The sequence below is a fragment of the Heptranchias perlo genome, chromosome 33, assembly GCF_035084215.1.
Source record: "Heptranchias perlo isolate sHepPer1 chromosome 33, sHepPer1.hap1, whole genome shotgun sequence".
Classification (NCBI taxonomy): Eukaryota; Metazoa; Chordata; class Chondrichthyes; order Hexanchiformes; family Hexanchidae; genus Heptranchias; species Heptranchias perlo.
This window is the reverse complement of record NC_090357.1, coordinates 1,780,253-1,799,118: the sequence shown is the minus strand read 5'-3', so window position 1 is coordinate 1,799,118 and position 18,866 is coordinate 1,780,253. Positions and strand designations below refer to the sequence as shown.

The following is an 18,866-nucleotide window of genomic DNA, read 5'->3' as shown; positions in this document are numbered from 1 at the left end:
ATGGGTGAAACTAGAACTAGGGGGCATAATCTTAGAATAAGGGGCGGCTCTTTCAAAACTGAGATGAGGAGAAACTTCTTCACTCAGAGGGTAGTAGGTCTGTGGAATTTGCTGCCCCAGGAAGCTGTGGAAGCTACATCATTAAATAAATTTAAAACAGAAATAGACAGTTTCCTAGAAGTAAAGGGAATTAGGGGTTACGGGGAGCGGGCAGAAAATTGGACATGAAGCTGAGTTCGGATGGGTCAAGGCCCTGTGGGTGGCGGAGCGGGCCCAGGGGCTGAGTGGCCGGGTCCTGCTCCTACTTCTTGTGTTCTTTAGATTTGAGGTTAGGATCAGATCAGCCATGATCTTATTGAATGGCGGAGCAGGCTCGAGGGGCCGATTGGCCTACTCCTGCTCCTATTCCTTATGTTCTTATGTTCTTATATTTATACTGCACTTTATCTCTCAGAAACACAAGGGATATGGTGGGTAGGTGGAAGTGACCTATCAAAAGGGGATAGGCTTGTTGGGCCAAATGGCCCTTTTGTGTTCCTGGATAATCTTTTGTTTTTATGCTTCATACTGTGTAACACCTGATTTTGTAAAATATGTGATGGTTTTAATGTAATGTAGGACCTCAGACAGGACTGGTTGCAGACAGTGTGAACCTGATTACATCACACAGGAAATGGCACAGGAAATGTGTGAACTGAGCAGTTTCACTGTCTGAAAGCTGGATGGCAGTGAGTTCTGGTCCATTTAATGGTGCAGAGTGTTCTTCTAGTATGTTGAAAGCCATTAGCAGAACCTGTACCAAGCCTCCAGTCTGCCTGATCTTCCCGCCAGGATACAGCATGTGACACAAGGGAGACAGAAAGGAGGTGAGAAAAATAAAAGAGAGGGACATCACTCAATGAGTGAAGGCTCCACCCAGGGTTGGGTCGAGGATGAGGGTGCTACAGTTGGCTTTGGTGTCCGTGGTTTGTGGGGGGTGGGATATCAGCTAGGCTTCCGACTTCTGATCACCATCCAGTGTCTTTTTCTGGAAATGCGTGTTTATAGATACTGGATGGGAACAGGATCAGGCTGGGCTGTGATGCTACCCATGGTTGAATATCCCATCGTCATTGTCTACTCTAACATTTGAAGAATGGTTACTTGACTGAGGTGCTAGAGAACCAAGGGAGCCGGACCCCAGTAAGAGTCAGTGCTTTCAGGAGAGGAGGGAATGTAACCAATGAGGGATCTCTATTATATTTTTATATGATTTTAGAAAGGGAGGCGTTGGATAGCTAGATTTTTAAAAGAATTCAGTTATCTCTGACTAGGATTTTTTTACGTAAGACTACTTTATCCAAAAACCATATCGCAGATTGAACTTTGTAATACGTTTTGAAAAAGGTATTTTACTCCCCATGGACTGATGATATCTTTATTATTTTAAGACTGTACTTGTGATTTCTAACTGATTTTCTGCTTTTGTGTAATTATATTACTTGGAGATTAATCAATTAGTTTGAGCTTGATTGCATTTTCTGACAGTTTTGTACTTACCACTTGTTGAAGTATACAGGAAAGTGTATGAGTGTCCCACCGTGTCTCTCCTGCCAGGTACTGCCAGTCTTGGACATGCTACCCCCTCACGGCACACAGACAGGCATAGGTTTAGTGCCTAGGAGACCCAGTCTGTGTATGGAAACTGCTTTTCTGTCATAAGCACAAGGTAAAGGTGTTGGGAGGACACCTGAGCTGGAACAGGGAAAACATCTGGGGAGAAAAAAGTGTAAAAGACGGGAGGTCTTTCTGAACAGACGGGCTTTATAAACAACCAAGTCCTTGATTGACAATGAGATCTCAATCACAATACTGTTCACAATCACACTGTTCATAATCGCACAGCTCACAATCACACTGCTCACAATCACACTGTTCACAATCGCATTCCAGCTGTTAACTACCAAGGCATCACAAATAAAAATTTGCCTTAAATGATTGCAGGGTTACAACAAATGGGCCAATTCTTGTAGGTTTGACCTCCGCCCTAGGGCCTAAACCACAGTGAGTTTGAAAGACTGGCGGTGTAGGCGGGAATGCTGCTGATTATGGGGCTGCTCGACAGACATCATCTGCACTGTGGTTTAACCTTGTTTCCATCTCCATTTCTTTTCCAGTGGCGTTTGTGTAACAGAAATAATGTGGACTCGCAAAATGGTTTGACAAATACGTGAAAGAGCGTAGTGCACAGTGGAAAACATCTTTCCTCCTGCTGATTTGCGATAGAACATCTACTCAGGGATAAAGGGTTGCTAACTTATTTGTGCTTTTTTGTACCATTTTGACATTTTGGCTCAGTTTGATTTGGAATTCTCCATACTCGACCGGAGGCATGTTCCTGGGATGAGTTTCTGAAATCATCGGAGCCATGCTGCGCTCACAAGGATATTTGACTTCATTCATCATCTTGCTCCTTGGGCTGCTGCAGGGAGGTAAGTGTGTATGTTACTTCAGAACAGTGCGTTCAAAAGCCTTGTGGAAGTCAATCGTTCTCTGTCTTGTCTTGTTCTGTCACCAGGCATCTGCGGGTTCCCAGTCTCTCCATTTCTGATGGATAGGGATGCAGATGACCCACTTATCTCCATGGCCTCCTCCTCTGCATCTGTCAGATGGACTATTTGTGGAGGGCCACCTCCAGTCCTCGCCTTCTCCCTTGCATTTTGTGCTCTCTTCTCCTACAAGGCGCGAAAGAACAGACCTGTACATAACTACATAACTAAAAAGAAAGAGAGACTTGCATTTATACAGCGCCTTTCATGACCTCAAGACATTCTAAAGCCCTTTAAAGCTAATGAAGTACTTTTGAAAGTGTAGTCGCTGTTGCAATGTAGGAAATGCAGCAGCCAATTTGCCCACAGCAAGATCCCACAAACAGCCATGTGATAATGACCAGATAATCTGTTTTTAGTGATGTTGCTTGAGGGATAAATATTGACCAGGACACCGGGGAGAACTCCCCTACTCCTCTTCGAATGGTGCTGTGGGATCTTTTACGTCCACCTGAGAGGGCAGACGGTGCCTTGGTTTAACATCTCATCCAAAAGACGGCCCCTCCGACAGTGCAGCGCCCCCTCAGTACTGCACTGAAGGGACTTGAACCCACAGCCTTCTGACTTAGAGGCAAGAGTGCTACTAACTGAGCCACGGTTGACACTAGGAAGAAATGACAGTGTGGGTGGAGGAGGTAGGCTTTTACAGTTATAAAGAGTATCGCCAGAACCGGTTCAGACAAACCGTTCACTTTTGCCACTAAGAAAACCTCTAGTTTTGGACTCCCCCGTTCCCCCCCCACCTCCCTCCAACAAGTGGAAACATTTTCTCTCTGTCTACCCTATCAAACCCTTTCATTATCTTAAAGACCTCTATCAGGTCACCCCTCAGCCTTTTCTTTTCTAGAGAAAAGAGCCCCAGCCTGTTCAGTCTTCCCTGATAAGTATATCCTTTCAGTTCTGGTATGATCCTTGTGAATCTTTTTTTCACCTTTTCCAGTGCCCCTATATTCTTTATATAATATGGAGACCAGAACAGTACACAGGTGGCTGAGGAGTAATTTTTTTTACGCAGCGAGTTGTTATGATCTGAAATGCGCTGCCTGAAAGGGCGGTGGAAGCAGATTCAGTAATAACTTTCAAAAGGGAATTGGGTATCTAGTTGAAAAGGAAAGAAATGTAGGTCTATGGGGAAAGAGCTGGGGAGTGGTACTAATTGGATAGCTCTTTCAAAGAGCCGGCACAGGCACGATGGGCCGAATGACCTTCTCCTGTGCTGGAAGATTCTGTGACTCCCACTCAGCTCCAGGTAATGCTGCAAGTCATGTCCTTACAGACAGGGTGGTCCGGGCTAGACAACAACAATTTACATTTATATAGCGCCTTTAAAGTGTGAAAACGTCCCAAACACTTAGACAAGCAGCAAGAAGCTTTCAGCCCTGTGGTCGATAAACTGTACAGATTTCCCTGGGTGAACTCCAGGTGTAACCCAGCTCACACTTGGGATCCCAAATCCTTTGGTTTGCCAACCTGCACCTATGTGTTCTGGACTTGGGTAACTGGGGGTGGGATGTCCCTATGGGGCAAGAATGTGCACTCCATATGGAGCAAATGGAAATCACGGTGTGGATTTCTCAGAAGCCGGGTTCACAGACTCTGCTGTACAGTGATGGATTTCCACACGCATCAGACATCCAACTAAACAAAAACATTCCCTGAGAGAAGTTGGATAGGATAAAAATAGATAAAGAGGAGGTACTTAAAGGGTTGGCAGCCCTCAAATAGAGATAAATGGGTTTGATCTAGTAGCCATGACTGAGACGCGCAAGGTGACCAAGGTTGGGAACTAAATATTCCAGGGTACTTGACTTTTTGAAAAGACAGACAAAATGGAAAAGGAGAGGGGGGTACCCCTGTTAATAAAGGAGGTCATAAAGACAGTTGCAAAAAAGGATCTTGGCTCGGAAGATCAGGAAATAGAATCAGTATGGGTGGAGATAAGAAATAACGGGGCAGAAAACACTGGTGGGAGTAGTTTATAAGCCCCCTATCAATGGTTATACTGTTGGACAGAGTATTAATCAAGAAATAAGAGGAACATGTAACAAAGATAATGCAATAATCATGGGGGACTTTAACCTTCATATAGACTGGGCAAATCAAATTGGCAAAAGTAGTTTGGAGGACAAGTTCATGGGATGCATTTGAGACAGCTTCCTAGAAACAATACATCATGGAACCAACCAGGGAACAGGTTATTTTAGATTTTGTCTTATGTAATAAGACAGGGATAATTAGTAATCTCATAGTAAGGGATCCTCTGGGGAAGAGTGATCATAATATGATAGAATTTCAAATTGAGTTCGAGAGTGATGTACTTAAGTCCGAAAGTAGAATCTTAAACTTAAACAAAGCCAACTACATAGATATGAGGGGCAAGTTGGGTAAGGTTGATTGGGAAATTAGATTAAAATATATGACGGTAGATAAGCAATGGCGAACATTTAAAGAAATATTTCATAATTCTCAACAAATATACATTCCATTGAGAAATAAAAACTCCATCCGTGGCTAACTAAAGAAGTGAAGGATAGTATTAGGTTAAAAGAAGAGGCCTGTAATGTTGCTAAGAAGAGTGGTAAACCTGAGGAATGGGAGAGTTTTAGAAACCAGCTAAGGATGACCAAAAAATTGATAAAAAGGGAGAAAATAGAATGAGTAAACTAGCAAGAAATATAAAAACAAATTGTAAGAGCTTCTACAAGTATGTAAAAAGGAAGAGAGTAACAAAAGTAAATGTGGGTCCCTTAGAGGCAGAAACAGGAGAAATTATAATGGGGAATAAGGAAACGGCAGAGACGTTAAACAAATATTTTGTATCTGTCTTCACAGTAAAAGACACAAAAAACATACCAGAAATAGTGGGGAACCAAGGGTCTAATGAGAGTGAAGAACTTAAAGTCATTAATATTAGTAAAGAAAAAGTACTGGAGAAATTAAGGGGACTAAAAGCTGACAAATCCCCTGGACCTGATGGCCAACATCCTATGGTCCTAAAAGAGGTGGCTGCAGAGATAGTGGATGCATAGGTTATGATTATCCAAAATTCCCTAGATTTTAGAACGGTCCCAATGGACTGGAAGGTAGCAAATGTAACCCCGCTATTAAAGAAAGGAGGGAGAGAGAAAACAGGGACCTATAGGCCAGCTAGCCTGACATCAGTCATCGGGAAAATGCTGGAATCCATTATTAAGGACGTGGTAACAGGGCACTTGGAAAATCATAATATGATTAGGCAGAGTCAACATGGTTTTATGAAAGGGAAATCGTGTTTGACAAATTTATCAGAGTTTTTTGAGGATGTAACTAGCAGGGTAGATAAAGGGGAACCATTGGATGTAGTATATTTAGATTTTCAAAAGGCATTCGATAAGGTAAAACACAAAAGGTTGTTTTTTTTCATTTGTTCACGGGATGTGGGCGTCGCTGGCGAGGCCAGCATTTATTGTCCATCCCTAATTGCCCTTGAGAAGGTGGTGGTGAGCCGCCTTCTTGAACCGCTGTAGCCCATGTGGTGAAGGTTCTCCCACAGTGTTGGTGCCTTGTGGTCCATCCGGTTTTATTCTTATTATGATTTCTTTCAGTGAGATTTTACAACTGAGTGGCTTGCTAGGCCATTTCAGAATCAACCACATTGCTGTGGGTCTGGAGTCACATATAGACCAGACCGGGTAAGGACAGCAGGTTTCCTTCCTTAAAGGTCATTAATGAACCAGATGGGTTTTTACAACAATCCAGTAGTTTCATAGCCACCATTACTGATACTCGTTTTTTAATTCCAGATTTTATTTAATTAATTGAATTTAAATTCCCCAGCTGCCATGATTTGAACTCATGACTCCAGATTATTAGTCCAGGTCTCTGGATTATTAGTCCAGTAACATAACCATTATGCTGCCATACCCGTATACAAGATAAGGGCTCGGGGTTGGGGGTAATATATTAGCATGGATGGAGGATTGATTAACGGACAGAAAACAGAGAGTAGGAATAAACGGGTCATTTTTGGGTTGGCAGCTGTAACTAGTGGGGTGCTTCAAGGATCAGTGCTTGGGCCTCAGCTATTTACAATATATATTAATGACTTGGATGAAGGGACTGAGTGTAATGTATCCAAGTTTGCTGATGATACAAAGCTAGGTGGGAAAGTAAGCTGTGAGGAGGACACAAAGTGTCTGCAAAGTGATATAGACAGGTTAAGTGAGTGGGCAAGAAGGTGGCAGATGGAGTATAATGTGGGGAAATGTGAGGTTATTCACTTTGGTAGGAAGAATAGAAAAACAGAATATTTTTTAAATGGTGAGAAACTATTAAATGTTGATGTTCAGTGGGATTTGGGCGTCCTTGTACAAGAAACACAAAGTTAACATGCAGGTACAGCAAGCAATTAGGAAGGCAAATGGCATGTTGGCCTTTATTGCAAGGGGGTTGGAGTACAAGAGTAAGGAAGTCTTACTACAATTGTACAGGGCTTTGGTGAGACCTCACCTGGAGTACTGTGTACAGTTTTGGTCTCCTTACCTAAGAAAGGATATACTTGCCTTAGAGGCGGTGCAACGAAGGTTCTCTAGATTGATTCCTGGGATGAGAGGGTTGTCCTGTGAAGAGAAGTTGAATAGAATGGGCCGATACTCTCTGGAGTTTAGAAAAATGAGAGGTGATCTTTTTGAAACATGTAAGATTCTGAGGGGGGCTTGACGGGGTAGATGCTGAGAGGCTGTTTCCCCTGGCTGGAGAGTCTAGAACCAGGGGGCATAGTCTCAGGATAAGGGGTCGGCTATTTAGGACTGAGATGAGGAGAAATTTCTTCACTCAGAGGGTTGTGAATCATCGGAGTTCTCTACCCCAGAGGGCTGAGGATGCTCAGTTGCTGAATATATTCAAGGCTGAGATCGATAGATTTTTGGACTCTAAGGAAATTAGGGGATATGGGGATCGGGTGGGAAAGTGGTGTTGAGGTCAAAGATCAGCCATGATCTTATTGAATGGCGGAGCAGGGGCTCGAGGGGCCGAATGGCCTACTCCTGCTCCTGTTTTGTATGTTCTTATGTTCAAAGTAGAAAAGTCTCCTGGTTCAGTTGGGAAGCATCCTAGGTTGCTGAGAGAAGTAAGGGTGGAAATTGTGGAGGGTCTAGCCATAATTCTTCAATCCTCCTTAGATATAGGAGTGGTGCCAGAGGACTGGAGGTTTGAAAATGTTACACCCCTGTTCAAAAAGGGGAGAGGGTTTAACCCGGCAATTCCAGGCCAGTCAGCCTAACGTCGGTGGTGGGGAAACTTTTCGAGACAATAATCTGAGACAAAATTAATTGGCACTTGGTTAAATATGGGTTAATAAATGAAAGCCAGCATGGATTTGTTAAAGGTAAATCATGTTTGACTAACTTGATAGAATTATTTGATGAAGTAACGGAGAGGGTTGATGAGGGTAGTGCGGTTGATGTGTATATGGATTTTCAAAAAGTGTTTGATAAAGTACCACGTAATAGACTTGTTGGCAAAATTGAAGCCCATGGGATTAAAGGGACAGTGGCAGCATGGATACAAAATTGGCTAAGTGACAGAAAGCAGAGAGTAGTGGTGAACGGTTGTTTTTCAGACTGGGGGGGTGCTGTGTACAATGGTGTTCCCATCCCAGGGGTTGGTGATGAAATCACTGCTCTTATTAATGACCTGGACTTGGGTATAGAGGGTATAATTTCAAAGTTTGCAGATGACGTGAAACTTGGAAATGTAGTAAACAATGTGGAGGATGGTAACAGAGTTCAGGAGGACAGAGACAGACTGGTGAAATGGGCAGACACATGGCAGATTAAACTTAATGCTGAGAAGTGTGAAGTGATACATTTTGGTAGGAAGAATGAGGAGAGGCAATATAAACTAAATGGTACAATTTTAAAGGGAGTGCAGGAACAGAGAGACCTGGGGGTGCACGTACACAAATCTTTGAAGGTGGCAGGACAAGTTGAGAAGGGTGTTAAAACAGCATATGAGATCTTTGGCTTTATAAACAGAGGCATAGAGTACAAAAGCAAGGAAGTTATGCTAAACCTTTATAACACACTGGTTAGGCACCAGCTGGAGTATCGTGGCCAATTCTGGGCACATTGCTGATTGTGGGACCTTGTGGGAACTTTAGGAATGATGTCAAGGCCTTAGAGAGGGTGCAGAGGAGATTTACTACAATGATACCAGGGATGAGGGACTTCAGTTATGTGGAGAGATTGGAGAAATTGGGATTGTTCTCCTTGGAACAGAGAAGGTTGAGGGGAGATTTGATGGAGATGTTCAAAATCATGAAGGTTTTGACAGAGTAAATAAGGAGAAACTGTTTCGAGTGGCAGAAGAGTCAGTAACCAGAGGACACAGATTTAAGATAATTGGCAAAAGAACCAGAGGCAACATGAGGAAACATTTTTTTACGCAGCAAGTTGCAACGATCAGGAATGCACTGCCTGAAAGGGGTGGCAGCAGATTCAATTGTAACTTTCAAAAGGGAATTGGATAAATACTAGAAGGGGGAAAAATTTGCAGGGTTATGGGGAAAGAGCAGGGGAGTGGGACTAATTGGATAGCTCTTTCAAAGACCTGGCACAGGCATGATGGGCCGAATGGCCTCCTCCTGTGCTGTTTTATTCTATGATTCTAGGTGATAGGTCGGTGTCTGGACCACCCAGGCCCTGGAAAAAAAACAACTTTCTGTTATTTTAATGTGAGTTTAATTCCCTTTCAGAATCTGAGCATACAAAACTAGTGACTGGATTCCTGCATCGACCCATCTGTCTTGCGGCGGAGGAGAACATGAATGGCTCGAGCCTGGTACAAACCATCAGCTGGCAGAGAGGGATCCAGTCAATAGTCGAATACCAGAACACAACACACCCGTCGGTAATGATCTTTCCCAAGTATAAGGGACGTGTGACCTATATCACAGAAAACAACTCACTGCTCATCCACAAACTGAGCCTCCAGGATGAGGGTTGCTACAGGATGACGATGACACTTCATTCTGGGCTGGAAATTACTGAATCCATCAACCTCTCAGTGCTGGGTCAGTTTATACCCTTTTGTAGCAATTTTAGCTGATTAAAGGTGAGGTAGGTCTGCTGGCGTTAACATTTAGCACTGCCAGATAAAATATAACACGGGTCAAGCTCCCTATAATCGGTCTCTAACATTGCATCCCATATTCAACCTCGGAACATCAAATCCCATAACCCCGGATTCCAGCCCCGGGCAGCCATTGATTCTCCCCATGAGGATATTAGTTTTGTGCCATCTTTTTATGGAGGACTTTGACCAAAAACGTATTAAAACTTCATTAAGACAAAATCTTTGCACTTGTAATCCTGGTAGCTGGTGAAAGGGGAGTGCCCGGCTGGTGGGAAACTCTCAATAATGCTGCAACACACTGTACTCCCCAGCAATGGGACGTGGGTCTGGGTCTGTGATTCCCCATCCAGCGATGGGACGTGGGTCTGGGTCTGTGATTCCCCATCCAGTGATGGGACGTGGGTCTGGGTCTGTAATTCCCCATCCAGTGATGGGACGCGGGGTCTGGGTCTGTAATTCCCCATCCAGTGATGGGACGCGGGGTCTGGGTCTGTAATTCCCCATCCAGTGATGGGACGTGGGTCCGGGTCTGTGATTCCCCATCCAGTGATGGGACGTGGGTCTGGGTCTGTAATTCCCCATCCAGTGATGGGACGCGGGGTCTGGGTCTGTAATTCCCCATCCAGTGATGGGACGCGGGGTCTGGGTCTGTAATTCCCCACCCAGTGATGGGACGTGGGTCTGGGTCTGTGATTCGCACCCAGTGATGGGATGTGGGGTCCGGGTCTGCAACTTCCACAAGGGTCGGGATCAGGAGAAGGGTCCATGGCTTGTGTCCTTATCTCTGGCCCTGCGATACTGAGGCTAATTGTAAAGCCCCAATTGCTACCAGCTGAGGTCAGTACAGATGAGCGATGGAACCTGTGCCCTCTCTGGACAGTGTGGTTCTGTAGTACACCAGGCAGTGCCTTTAATTTTGCCTCCACTGCCAAGGTTCTGGTGGACTCCACCTCACATGGACTGTCTCTCTGATTTAGTTCCAGTTTCAAAGCCCAGCATTACAGTGCAGACAGAGCACTCTCCCAACCCAACGCTGACCATGAACTGCACCATCAAGAGCGGCTCCGACCCTCAATTCTCCTGGATGAAAGACAACAAAATCCTCCTGGGTGACCAACAATTCCAGCCATCGGTCGATCACAGCATTTTAGGAGTCGCCAACCTGACCTGCTCGGACTGTGGCTTTTACACCTGCATTGTTCAAAACCCTATAAACAGGGTCGAGGCTCATCAGCTGATCACAGGTAGAAAGAAAGATATGCATTTCTATAGCGCCCTTCGTGACCTCTGGACGTCCCAAAGCGCTTTACAGCCAATGAAGTACTTTTGAAGTGTAGTCACTGTTGTAATGTAGGAAATGAGGCAGCCATTTTGCGCACAGCAAGATCCCACAAACAGCAATGAGATAATGACCAGGTACTCTGTGCTTTAGTGATGTTGGTTGAGGGACATCCCCTGCTCTTCTTCGAAACAGTGCCATGGAATCTTTTACATCCACCTGAGGGGGCAGATGGAGCCTCGGTTTAACGTCTCATCCAAAAGACTTCCTCAGAAGTGCACTGGAGTGTCAGCCTAGATTATGTGCTCAAGTCTCTGGTAAACCCTTTTCACAATCGAACTGTCTAAACTCCCTGGCGAGTCATTGTTTAAATGCGTCACCTGCGGTTAGTTAATCTCTGCGGGGATTAGCAGCGGGGTCTGTCTCCCTGAGCTGGGGAGGGCATAAACCTTAAACTGTTTGCAGAATACAGCAAGTTCATAGTATTTTGTCTGAACCTGCACGGAGCTCGAGGCTGTTTGACTGGGTGTGTTTCCCAGTCCAAGCCCAGGGTTTAAGGAGAGCTGCCTACTGAGGGACCGTATCCTGAAATCGGAGTCGATGCCTTGAGAAGGAGAGACAATCAGACAGAATTATTTGGGAAGAAAAGATTGTGAGTGGGAGCAGCTTGTATCTTTCTTTGTTTTATGTTTCCCCAGATGAACATTTCACGGAATGTCTGCTTCCAGCCGCTCTGGGATTGGGAGTGGTTCTGAGCATCACTGCAGCCGTGTTTTGTGCGATCGGATTCCTGGTCGTTTTCCTCACAATCAAAAAATACAAAGAGAGGCGAAGGGGTAAGGTTGTGAAATGTTCCGAGCCAGTCAGTGTGAGACTCCCGGAGAGAGAGAACCGCAGGGACTGGTTCAGAGCACTGTGGCCAGGCGTGATGAGGCTGCGATTAAACGAGTTGGGAGCCTGGAAGTTCCTTTCCCTCTCCCTTGGGGGCCAACTGTGTAAGCAGAGGCTCCCCACCCACATGATAATTTCCTGACGTGGTTTCCACACAGGATGTACGTGAGGGGGGCCATCACTAGTGATTTCTCACACCACACATGCTCCATATGTGGACTCGAGACCAGTCAGTGTCTCTGCTGCTACACAGCGATTCCTTAAAGCTAACCTCATTTTGCATAGTCGTGCCTCTGGGGAAGGGTCTGCCTATCACAGGAATTAAATTGCTGTAAAATATTAAACAATAAAACTGCCTGGCGGCATTAACGAGCACATTGGAAAAACTGACCAGTATCTCGGTCAAATAAAATTTGTGATTTTCATGGAGAATCTGGCTGACCTTGCATGGTGTTGCACACAGGGAGTCGAGGTCAAGGTGAAGCAGGGTTAGAGGTGAGGGGATAACTGGATCAGAGCACGCAAATATAACGCAGTCCCCATTTTAAAGTCGTATATTGTGTCCTTATTTTTATGCATTTCCATTATAAATTCCTATGTCCATATTTATAATGGAAATTTCCTATGCAAACTTGTCACGCTGTAATTACACCCTCCTGCCAATGGTGCCGCTCCAGCACCTCCACAGGGAGTGCAGTCTAACCTTAACACCACACATTTACATAGGAAGTTTCCATTAAATGTGGACAATGGAATTTATAATAGCAAAAATTGACAGTAATTGCGCACAAACGTAACACAGTAAATACGTTAATAGATTTGGATCTGGAAAATACACTGACTGCAATTGATTACATGAAGTTTGTAGGCCTTCATTGCAAGAGGATTTGAGTACAGGAGCAGGGATGTCTTACTGCAGTTATACAGGGCCTTGGTGAGACCACACCTGGAGTATTGTGTGCAGTTTTGGTGTCCTTATCTGAGGAAGGATGTCCTTGCCATGGAGGGAGCGCAACGAAGGTTTACCAGACTGACTCCTGGGATGGCAGGACTGACGTATGGGGAGAGATTGGGTCGACTAGGTCTACATTCACTAGAGTTTAGAAGAATGAGAGGTGATCTCATCAAAACATATAAAATTTTAACAGGACTAGACAGACTAGATGCAGGGAGGATGTTCCCGATGGCTGGGGAGTCCAGAAACAGGGGTCACAGTCTCAGGATACGGGGTATGCGATTTAGAACCAAGATGAGGAGAAATTTCTTCACTCAGAGGTTGGTGAACCTGTGGAATTCTCTACCACAGAAGGCAGTGGAGGCCAAGTCATTAGATGTATTCAAGAAGGAGATAGATATATTTCTTAATGCTAAAGGGATCAAGGGATATGGGGGAAAAAGCGGGAACAAGGTACTGAGTTAGACGATCAGCCATGATCATTTTGAATGGCGGAGAAGGGCCGAATGGCCGACTCTTGCTCCTATTTTCTATGTTTCTATGTCGCACCAATTGTTTTTTTAATGTGGTCACATGCTCCCACCCATCATATATGGTGCAGATTGTTGTCGCTTCCAGGGGGACACTGCACTGACCGACAGGATCCAAATCATGGGAGACAAGGAGGAGAATTGCTCAGATAAGTGAGGATCTGGAGAGGAAAACGGGTTCTGAATGTTTTATTGCAGGTTTTCCCTGTATACCTAAAGTCATGTAAAATGTATAATACAGTCATTGATTTTGACACAGAGCAGTAGCTCTGCTTCTGCCTGTCTGTGGGTGTGGGAGGGTGCGTGGGGAGGTGTGGAGGGGGGGGTGGGTTGAGGAGGGGTCTGTACTGTGGAGCATGTGTGCAGTATCCCTCATTGTGTTTTTCTTTTTGCAAAGGTAGGATGCGTGCGATGGCTCGAAGGTAAGAGAAACTTCAGGCAGGCTCAGTGTCATTTATTTCAAGCTTGGCATCACCTAACTACTAATTAATTGCCGAATCATCTCATAGAGTCTCCCACTTTCAGGGTTGCTGGTGCCCTGCCCTGTGGGACGGGGCCCTTCCCCGGTGCCCTGCCCTGTGGGACGGGACCCTTCCCCGGTGCCCTGCCCTGTGGGACTGGGCCCTTCCCCGGTGCCCTGCCCTGTGGGAGGGGGCCCTTCCCCGGTGCCCTGCCCTGTGGGACTGGGCCCTTCCCCGGTGCCCTGCCCTGTGGGACGGGACCCTTCCCCGGTGCCCTGCCCTGTGGGACTGGGCCCTTCCCCGGTGCCCTGCCCTGTGGGAGGGGGCCCTTCCCCGGTGCCCTGCCCTGTGGGACGGGACCCTGCCCCGGTGCCCTGCCCTGTGGGACTGGGCCCTTCCCCGGTGCCCTGCCCTGTGGGAGGGGGCCCTTCCCCGGTGCCCTGCCCTGTGGGACGGGACCCTGCCCCGGTGCCCTGCCCTGTGGGACGGGACCCTGCCCCGGAAGCCCTGCCCTGTGGGAGGGGGCCCTTCCCCGGTGCCCTGCCCTGTGGGACGGGACCCTGCCCCGGAAGCCCTGCCCTGTGGGAGGGGGCCCTTCCCCGGTGCCCTGCCCTGTGGGACGGGGGCCCTTCCCCGGTGCCCACGAGACTGGATAATCAGTGTGTCATCTTTCAGTTTGAGATGTTGACTTTTGTGCTATATTCTCACATTCTGCCCAGGTCTAATCCTCAGGGAGCAGCTCAGCGGGGAAGAGAATTCACCCAGAGGTAAGAAATCTTCTTTCAATTTATTTTTCAGGATCTTGCTGTGGTTTCTCTGTTGTACATTTGTTCAGACAGTATCTGCAGGAGAGTGCGCAGATTCATGGAGTGTGCAAGGATACACACCCAGTGTGTCGGTACAGTTGTACAAACTGGGTGTAGAGTTGCACACTTTTGGCTATTTCGGCTCGGAGGTTTTCTGTCAATAGGGACCGTGGGGGTGGGGTTGTTGGCAGAGGGGCTTTGATGCCTTGTCTGGGAGTGTTGGGTTACTCCAATATCTCTCTCATATCAGCGGTGTCCCCCACTCTAGGGGCAAGTCTGGATCTGGCAGGGGGGGGGCTGTCTTTGTACAGGTATCCAGGATTGGGACTCAGACGAGTTGGTAATTTTCCTGGCTCTCACTCTCTCTGAAAATTTTAGCACATTTCCTCCTCTCCATGGGGATGTAGGAGACGCTCCCCTCCCCTCCCTCCTCTCCCCACCTCTCTCCCTCCCCTCCAACTCTCTCTCTCCCTCCCCTCCAACTCTCTCTCTCTCCCTCCCCCCCCCCAACTCTCTCTCCCTCCCCTGCCCCTCTCTCTCTCTCCCTCCCTCCCCCAGCGATTCACACAGGTGCACAGCTGGCATTGGGAGCTTGGCCTTGTGGGGATTGGGACACAGACCGGACCCCAACCAGCTTCCCACCAGGAGGGAAGAATTGGAGACTGATTGGCCTTGGGCAGCTCTCCAGCCGTGCTAGTGGCTGGACTCGGCTAGACTCGGCTGAACTGATTGCCCCATGATCCAGCCCATTGTGTACAGGCTGCAGACGGACCTCAGACTGCACTTTAACCATTGTTGTGGGACACTCGATTTTATTAAAATAAACTGCTCTTTCTGTTTTTGTGTAACAGAGACCAGAGGCAACAGAAGAGAGTCAGCAGAGCCCCTGCCATTCCCTGGTACAGCACTGAGATCTCTCTGTTTGTTCTGTGTCTCTCGCACTTTCAGTAACTTAATGTGTTGGATGGGTCAGCTGATTCCATTCAGCTTAATATTGTCTGTGTGTGTGTGTGTCTCTGTGTATGTTTCTGTCTGCGTATATCCATCTGTGTCTCTGTGCGTTTGTCTGTGCCCCTCATGTTCATGTCTGCCTCTGTATGTCTGCATGTCTGTCATGTGTCTGTATGTATCTATCTGTATCTGCACAAGGGGTCTGTCTCTCTCTGACTCTCTCGTTGTCTCTCTGTCTCTCTCTCTCTGTCTGTCTGTCTGTGTCTGCCGGTGTCGCTCTGTGTCTGTCTGGTGTAAGCTGGAGTACTGGAGCTTGAGCTCTAATAGGCTGAATATCCTTTTATTGTCCTTGACTTTTTCTTATCTTCTTCCTGCGCGTCGATTCGTAAGAACATAAGAAATAGGAGCAGGAGTTGGCCGTACGGCCCCTCGAGCCTGCTCCACCATTCAATCAGATCATGGCCGATCTTCTACCTCAACTCCACTTTCCCTGCACTGAGCTGAGCCCAGTCAGGCAGCTGAACAAAGGTTTCTGGGCGAGCCTGTTGTTTGGAACTGGATCTCCTGCTGCCCTCTCTGCAGGTTCCGACACTGCACAGCGACGCCCATCTGTACTAGTTTAATGATGGTATTCAACCCAAAACTGTTACCTATCAGAATATTTTATATTTTATTTTATAGGGTCTTTGGCTGTGCCTCACCCGTGGCTTTTAAACTTTTGTGTTCCCATTTCTTTGCCCTCCTGCAGTGAATAATGCTTCCGTCTGCCGCTAATTGCCCCAGTAACTGGTCACCAGGACTATCCAGGGGTGATCATCCTCCCCCCAATCCACCCCTCCCCCCCCCCGCCCCGTTCCAGTCCTGGGTTGGGAGACATGTAACCTCCTTGCTTATCATGGCTCAGACTGGGAGCGGAGGGGAATGGGAATCAGATCTGTATCTTCATTTAGTAATTTTGTTTATTCTATGGGGCTGCGGTGATCAAAATAATTTCCATTTAAGAATGAATGTTAATGTCGCCCCTTCTCATTGCAGAGGAAGAGATCCTAAATGAACACAGCCAAACTAACGTGAGTAGGAATCAAACCAGTGTTGGGTGTTTAAATCTACGCTGGGTGTTTAAATCTACGCTGGGTGTTTAAATCTACGCTGGGTGTTTAAATCTACGCTGGGTGTTTAAATCTACGCTGGGTGTTTAAATCTACGCTGGGTGTTTAAGTCAGCGCTGGGTGTTTAAATCAGCGCTGGGTGTTTAAACCTACTCTGGGTGTTTAAATCAGCACTGGGTGTTTAAATCTACTCTGGGTGTTTAAATCAGCGCTGGGTGTTTAAATCTACTCTGGGTGTTTAAATCAGCGCTGGGTGTTTCTTGTCATTTTTGGATGTACACACAAAAAGCAGTCATATTTTGTTGTTTTAAAGTCCATATTTTAATTGGGGCAATGAGAGTTGGAGAGTTGGGTCACTGTGTCAGTTCTCGGAGATCAGATGGGCAGTCACTGATATTCTAACCTGCTGTTTTTCAGATGTCTGACTCGGGGGTTGGACTGCAGGGTGCCCATTACATCTACCTGCATTTTATCCCCAGCAGTGGGAATCGAGAGACGGAGGGGGATCAATTTGGATATTCCACCATTGGACCCAGACTGTGAGCCCTGTTTAAATCGCAGGACATTCTGCACCTGATCTTTGAACCCAATGCACGGCAGCTCAGAGTTGCAAGGAGTTACTGGTCAGCAGAGAGCTTTAAATAAGAGTTTAAAAAGACACATCAAACTTCTGGAACTTAAGGACAGGCTGTTAACTGTGGGGGCAGGAAACTGTGGGGGTACAGGGATCAGGCAACAGAGCACTGGACATTGGCATGAGTCTCCCAGACTAGGCCGAGGCCACCTGCGTGAATCTTGGTTCGGGATCCAGCCGATCCCAGTACGGGATCCGGCCAATCCTGGCTCACGAGCTGAGTGTGATCTATTCTCTCCACCCCTCAGGATGCAACAATGGAGGGAGATCAAATCTTTCAGTTGTTTGAAATGAAAATCCCATCAATTCCTCTGGATTTTCGGTGGTTTTGGGGGAGGGGCTGCGAATATTTCCAGCCCACGGTCTGCACCCCCTCCTCGGGGAAAATATCGAGCAAGAGAGAGATTGAGTTTAAACCCCAGAAAACTGCTGGTAATGGATTTCTGTACCCCCCAGGGGCGCCCCTCCCCCTCCCCCGGGGCCGCGCCTTTCCCCCCTCCCCCCGGGGCTGCGCGTTCCCCCTCCCCCCCGGGGCCGCGCCGTTTCCCCCTCCCCCCGGGGCCGCGCCGTTTCCCCCTCCCCCCGGGGCCGCGCCTTTCCCCCTCCCCCTGGGGCCGCGCCGTTCCCCCTCCCCCCTCCCCCTGGGGCCGCGCCGTTCCCCCTCCCCCCTCCCCCCGGGGCCGCGCCGTTCCCCCTCCCCCCGGGGCCGCGCCGTTCCCCCTCCCCCGGGGCCGCGCCGTTCCCCCTCCCCCGGGGCCGCGCCGTTCCCCCTCCCCCCTCCCCCCGGGGCCGCGCCGTTCCCCCTCCCCCCGGGGCCGCGCCGTTCCCCCTCCCCCCGGGGCCGCGCCGTTCCCCCTCCCCCCGGGGCCGCGCCGTTCCCCCTCCCCCCTCCCCCGGGGCTGCGCGTTCCCCCTCCCCCCCGGGGCCGCGCCGTTTCCCCTCCCCCCCGGGGCCGCGCCTTTCCCCCTCCCCCCCGGGGCCGCGCCTTTCCCCCTCCCCCTGGGGCCGCGCCGTTCCCCCTCCCCCCTCCCCCTGGGGCCGCGCCGTTCCCCCTCCCCCCTCCCCCCGGGGCCGCGCCGTTCCCCCTCCCCCCGGGGCCGCGCCGTTCCCCCTCCCCCCGGGGCCGCGATTCTCTCTGATGGTTTATTGGGAGGGGGGGCTGTTGATACATCGATAATGTTTGAGTAAACTTTGCCGGTTAATCACTGGGGACGATGTCTGTGCAGGAACTTTCTCCACTGGGTGTGTGTAAAAAAAAAATGAATTGAACATTTTACAAGAGCATCGGTGACCAGAAACATTGGCCGATTCTCTGCTGTCTGGGTGATTGATTAAGGACGTGCAGTCCCCTTAAAACTGACCTACTCCGGCCACGTTATTTGTCGGGGAAGTGTCTTGGTGAAACACAACATCCTGTGACAGGCCCCACTAATCTCTACGCTTACCACATGGAATGTTTTGCTGCCGATGAACCACAGCTTTGCACAAAAAGTCCCAAACGCAGCGAGAATCTGAGTGGCCTAGTTATTGCTAATTGCTCACAAAATGG

The 18,866-nt window shown here is 48.0% G+C and overlaps 1 protein-coding gene across 1 annotated transcript; it reads left to right on the top strand.

Moving 5' to 3' along the window:
- Positions 1 to 694: 694 nt before the first annotated feature.
- LOC137301279 (hepatic and glial cell adhesion molecule-like) lies at positions 695 to 17,943 on the top strand. Its single transcript, XM_067970738.1, has 10 exons — positions 695 to 866; positions 2,157 to 2,471; positions 9,322 to 9,639; positions 10,679 to 10,945; positions 11,679 to 11,816; positions 13,758 to 13,778; positions 14,537 to 14,584; positions 15,475 to 15,522; positions 16,610 to 16,644; positions 17,101 to 17,943. Exons 2-10 carry the CDS (start codon positions 2,408 to 2,410, stop codon positions 17,224 to 17,226), a joined length of 1,065 nt encoding a protein of 354 aa, XP_067826839.1. The 5' UTR covers positions 695 to 866; positions 2,157 to 2,407; the 3' UTR covers positions 17,227 to 17,943.
- Positions 17,944 to 18,866: the final 923 nt, after the last annotated feature.

Coding starts and splice junctions, on each gene's coding strand:
- LOC137301279 (XM_067970738.1), top strand. CDS start 2,408: ATGCTGCGCTCACAAGGATATTTGACTTCATTCATCATCTTGCTCCTT. Junction 10,946..11,678: donor GGCTCATCAGCTGATCACAG/GTAGAAAGAAAG, acceptor ATGTTTCCCCAG/ATGAACATTTCACGGAATGT. Junction 13,779..14,536: donor ATGCGTGCGATGGCTCGAAG/GTAAGAGAAACT, acceptor CATTCTGCCCAG/GTCTAATCCTCAGGGAGCAG.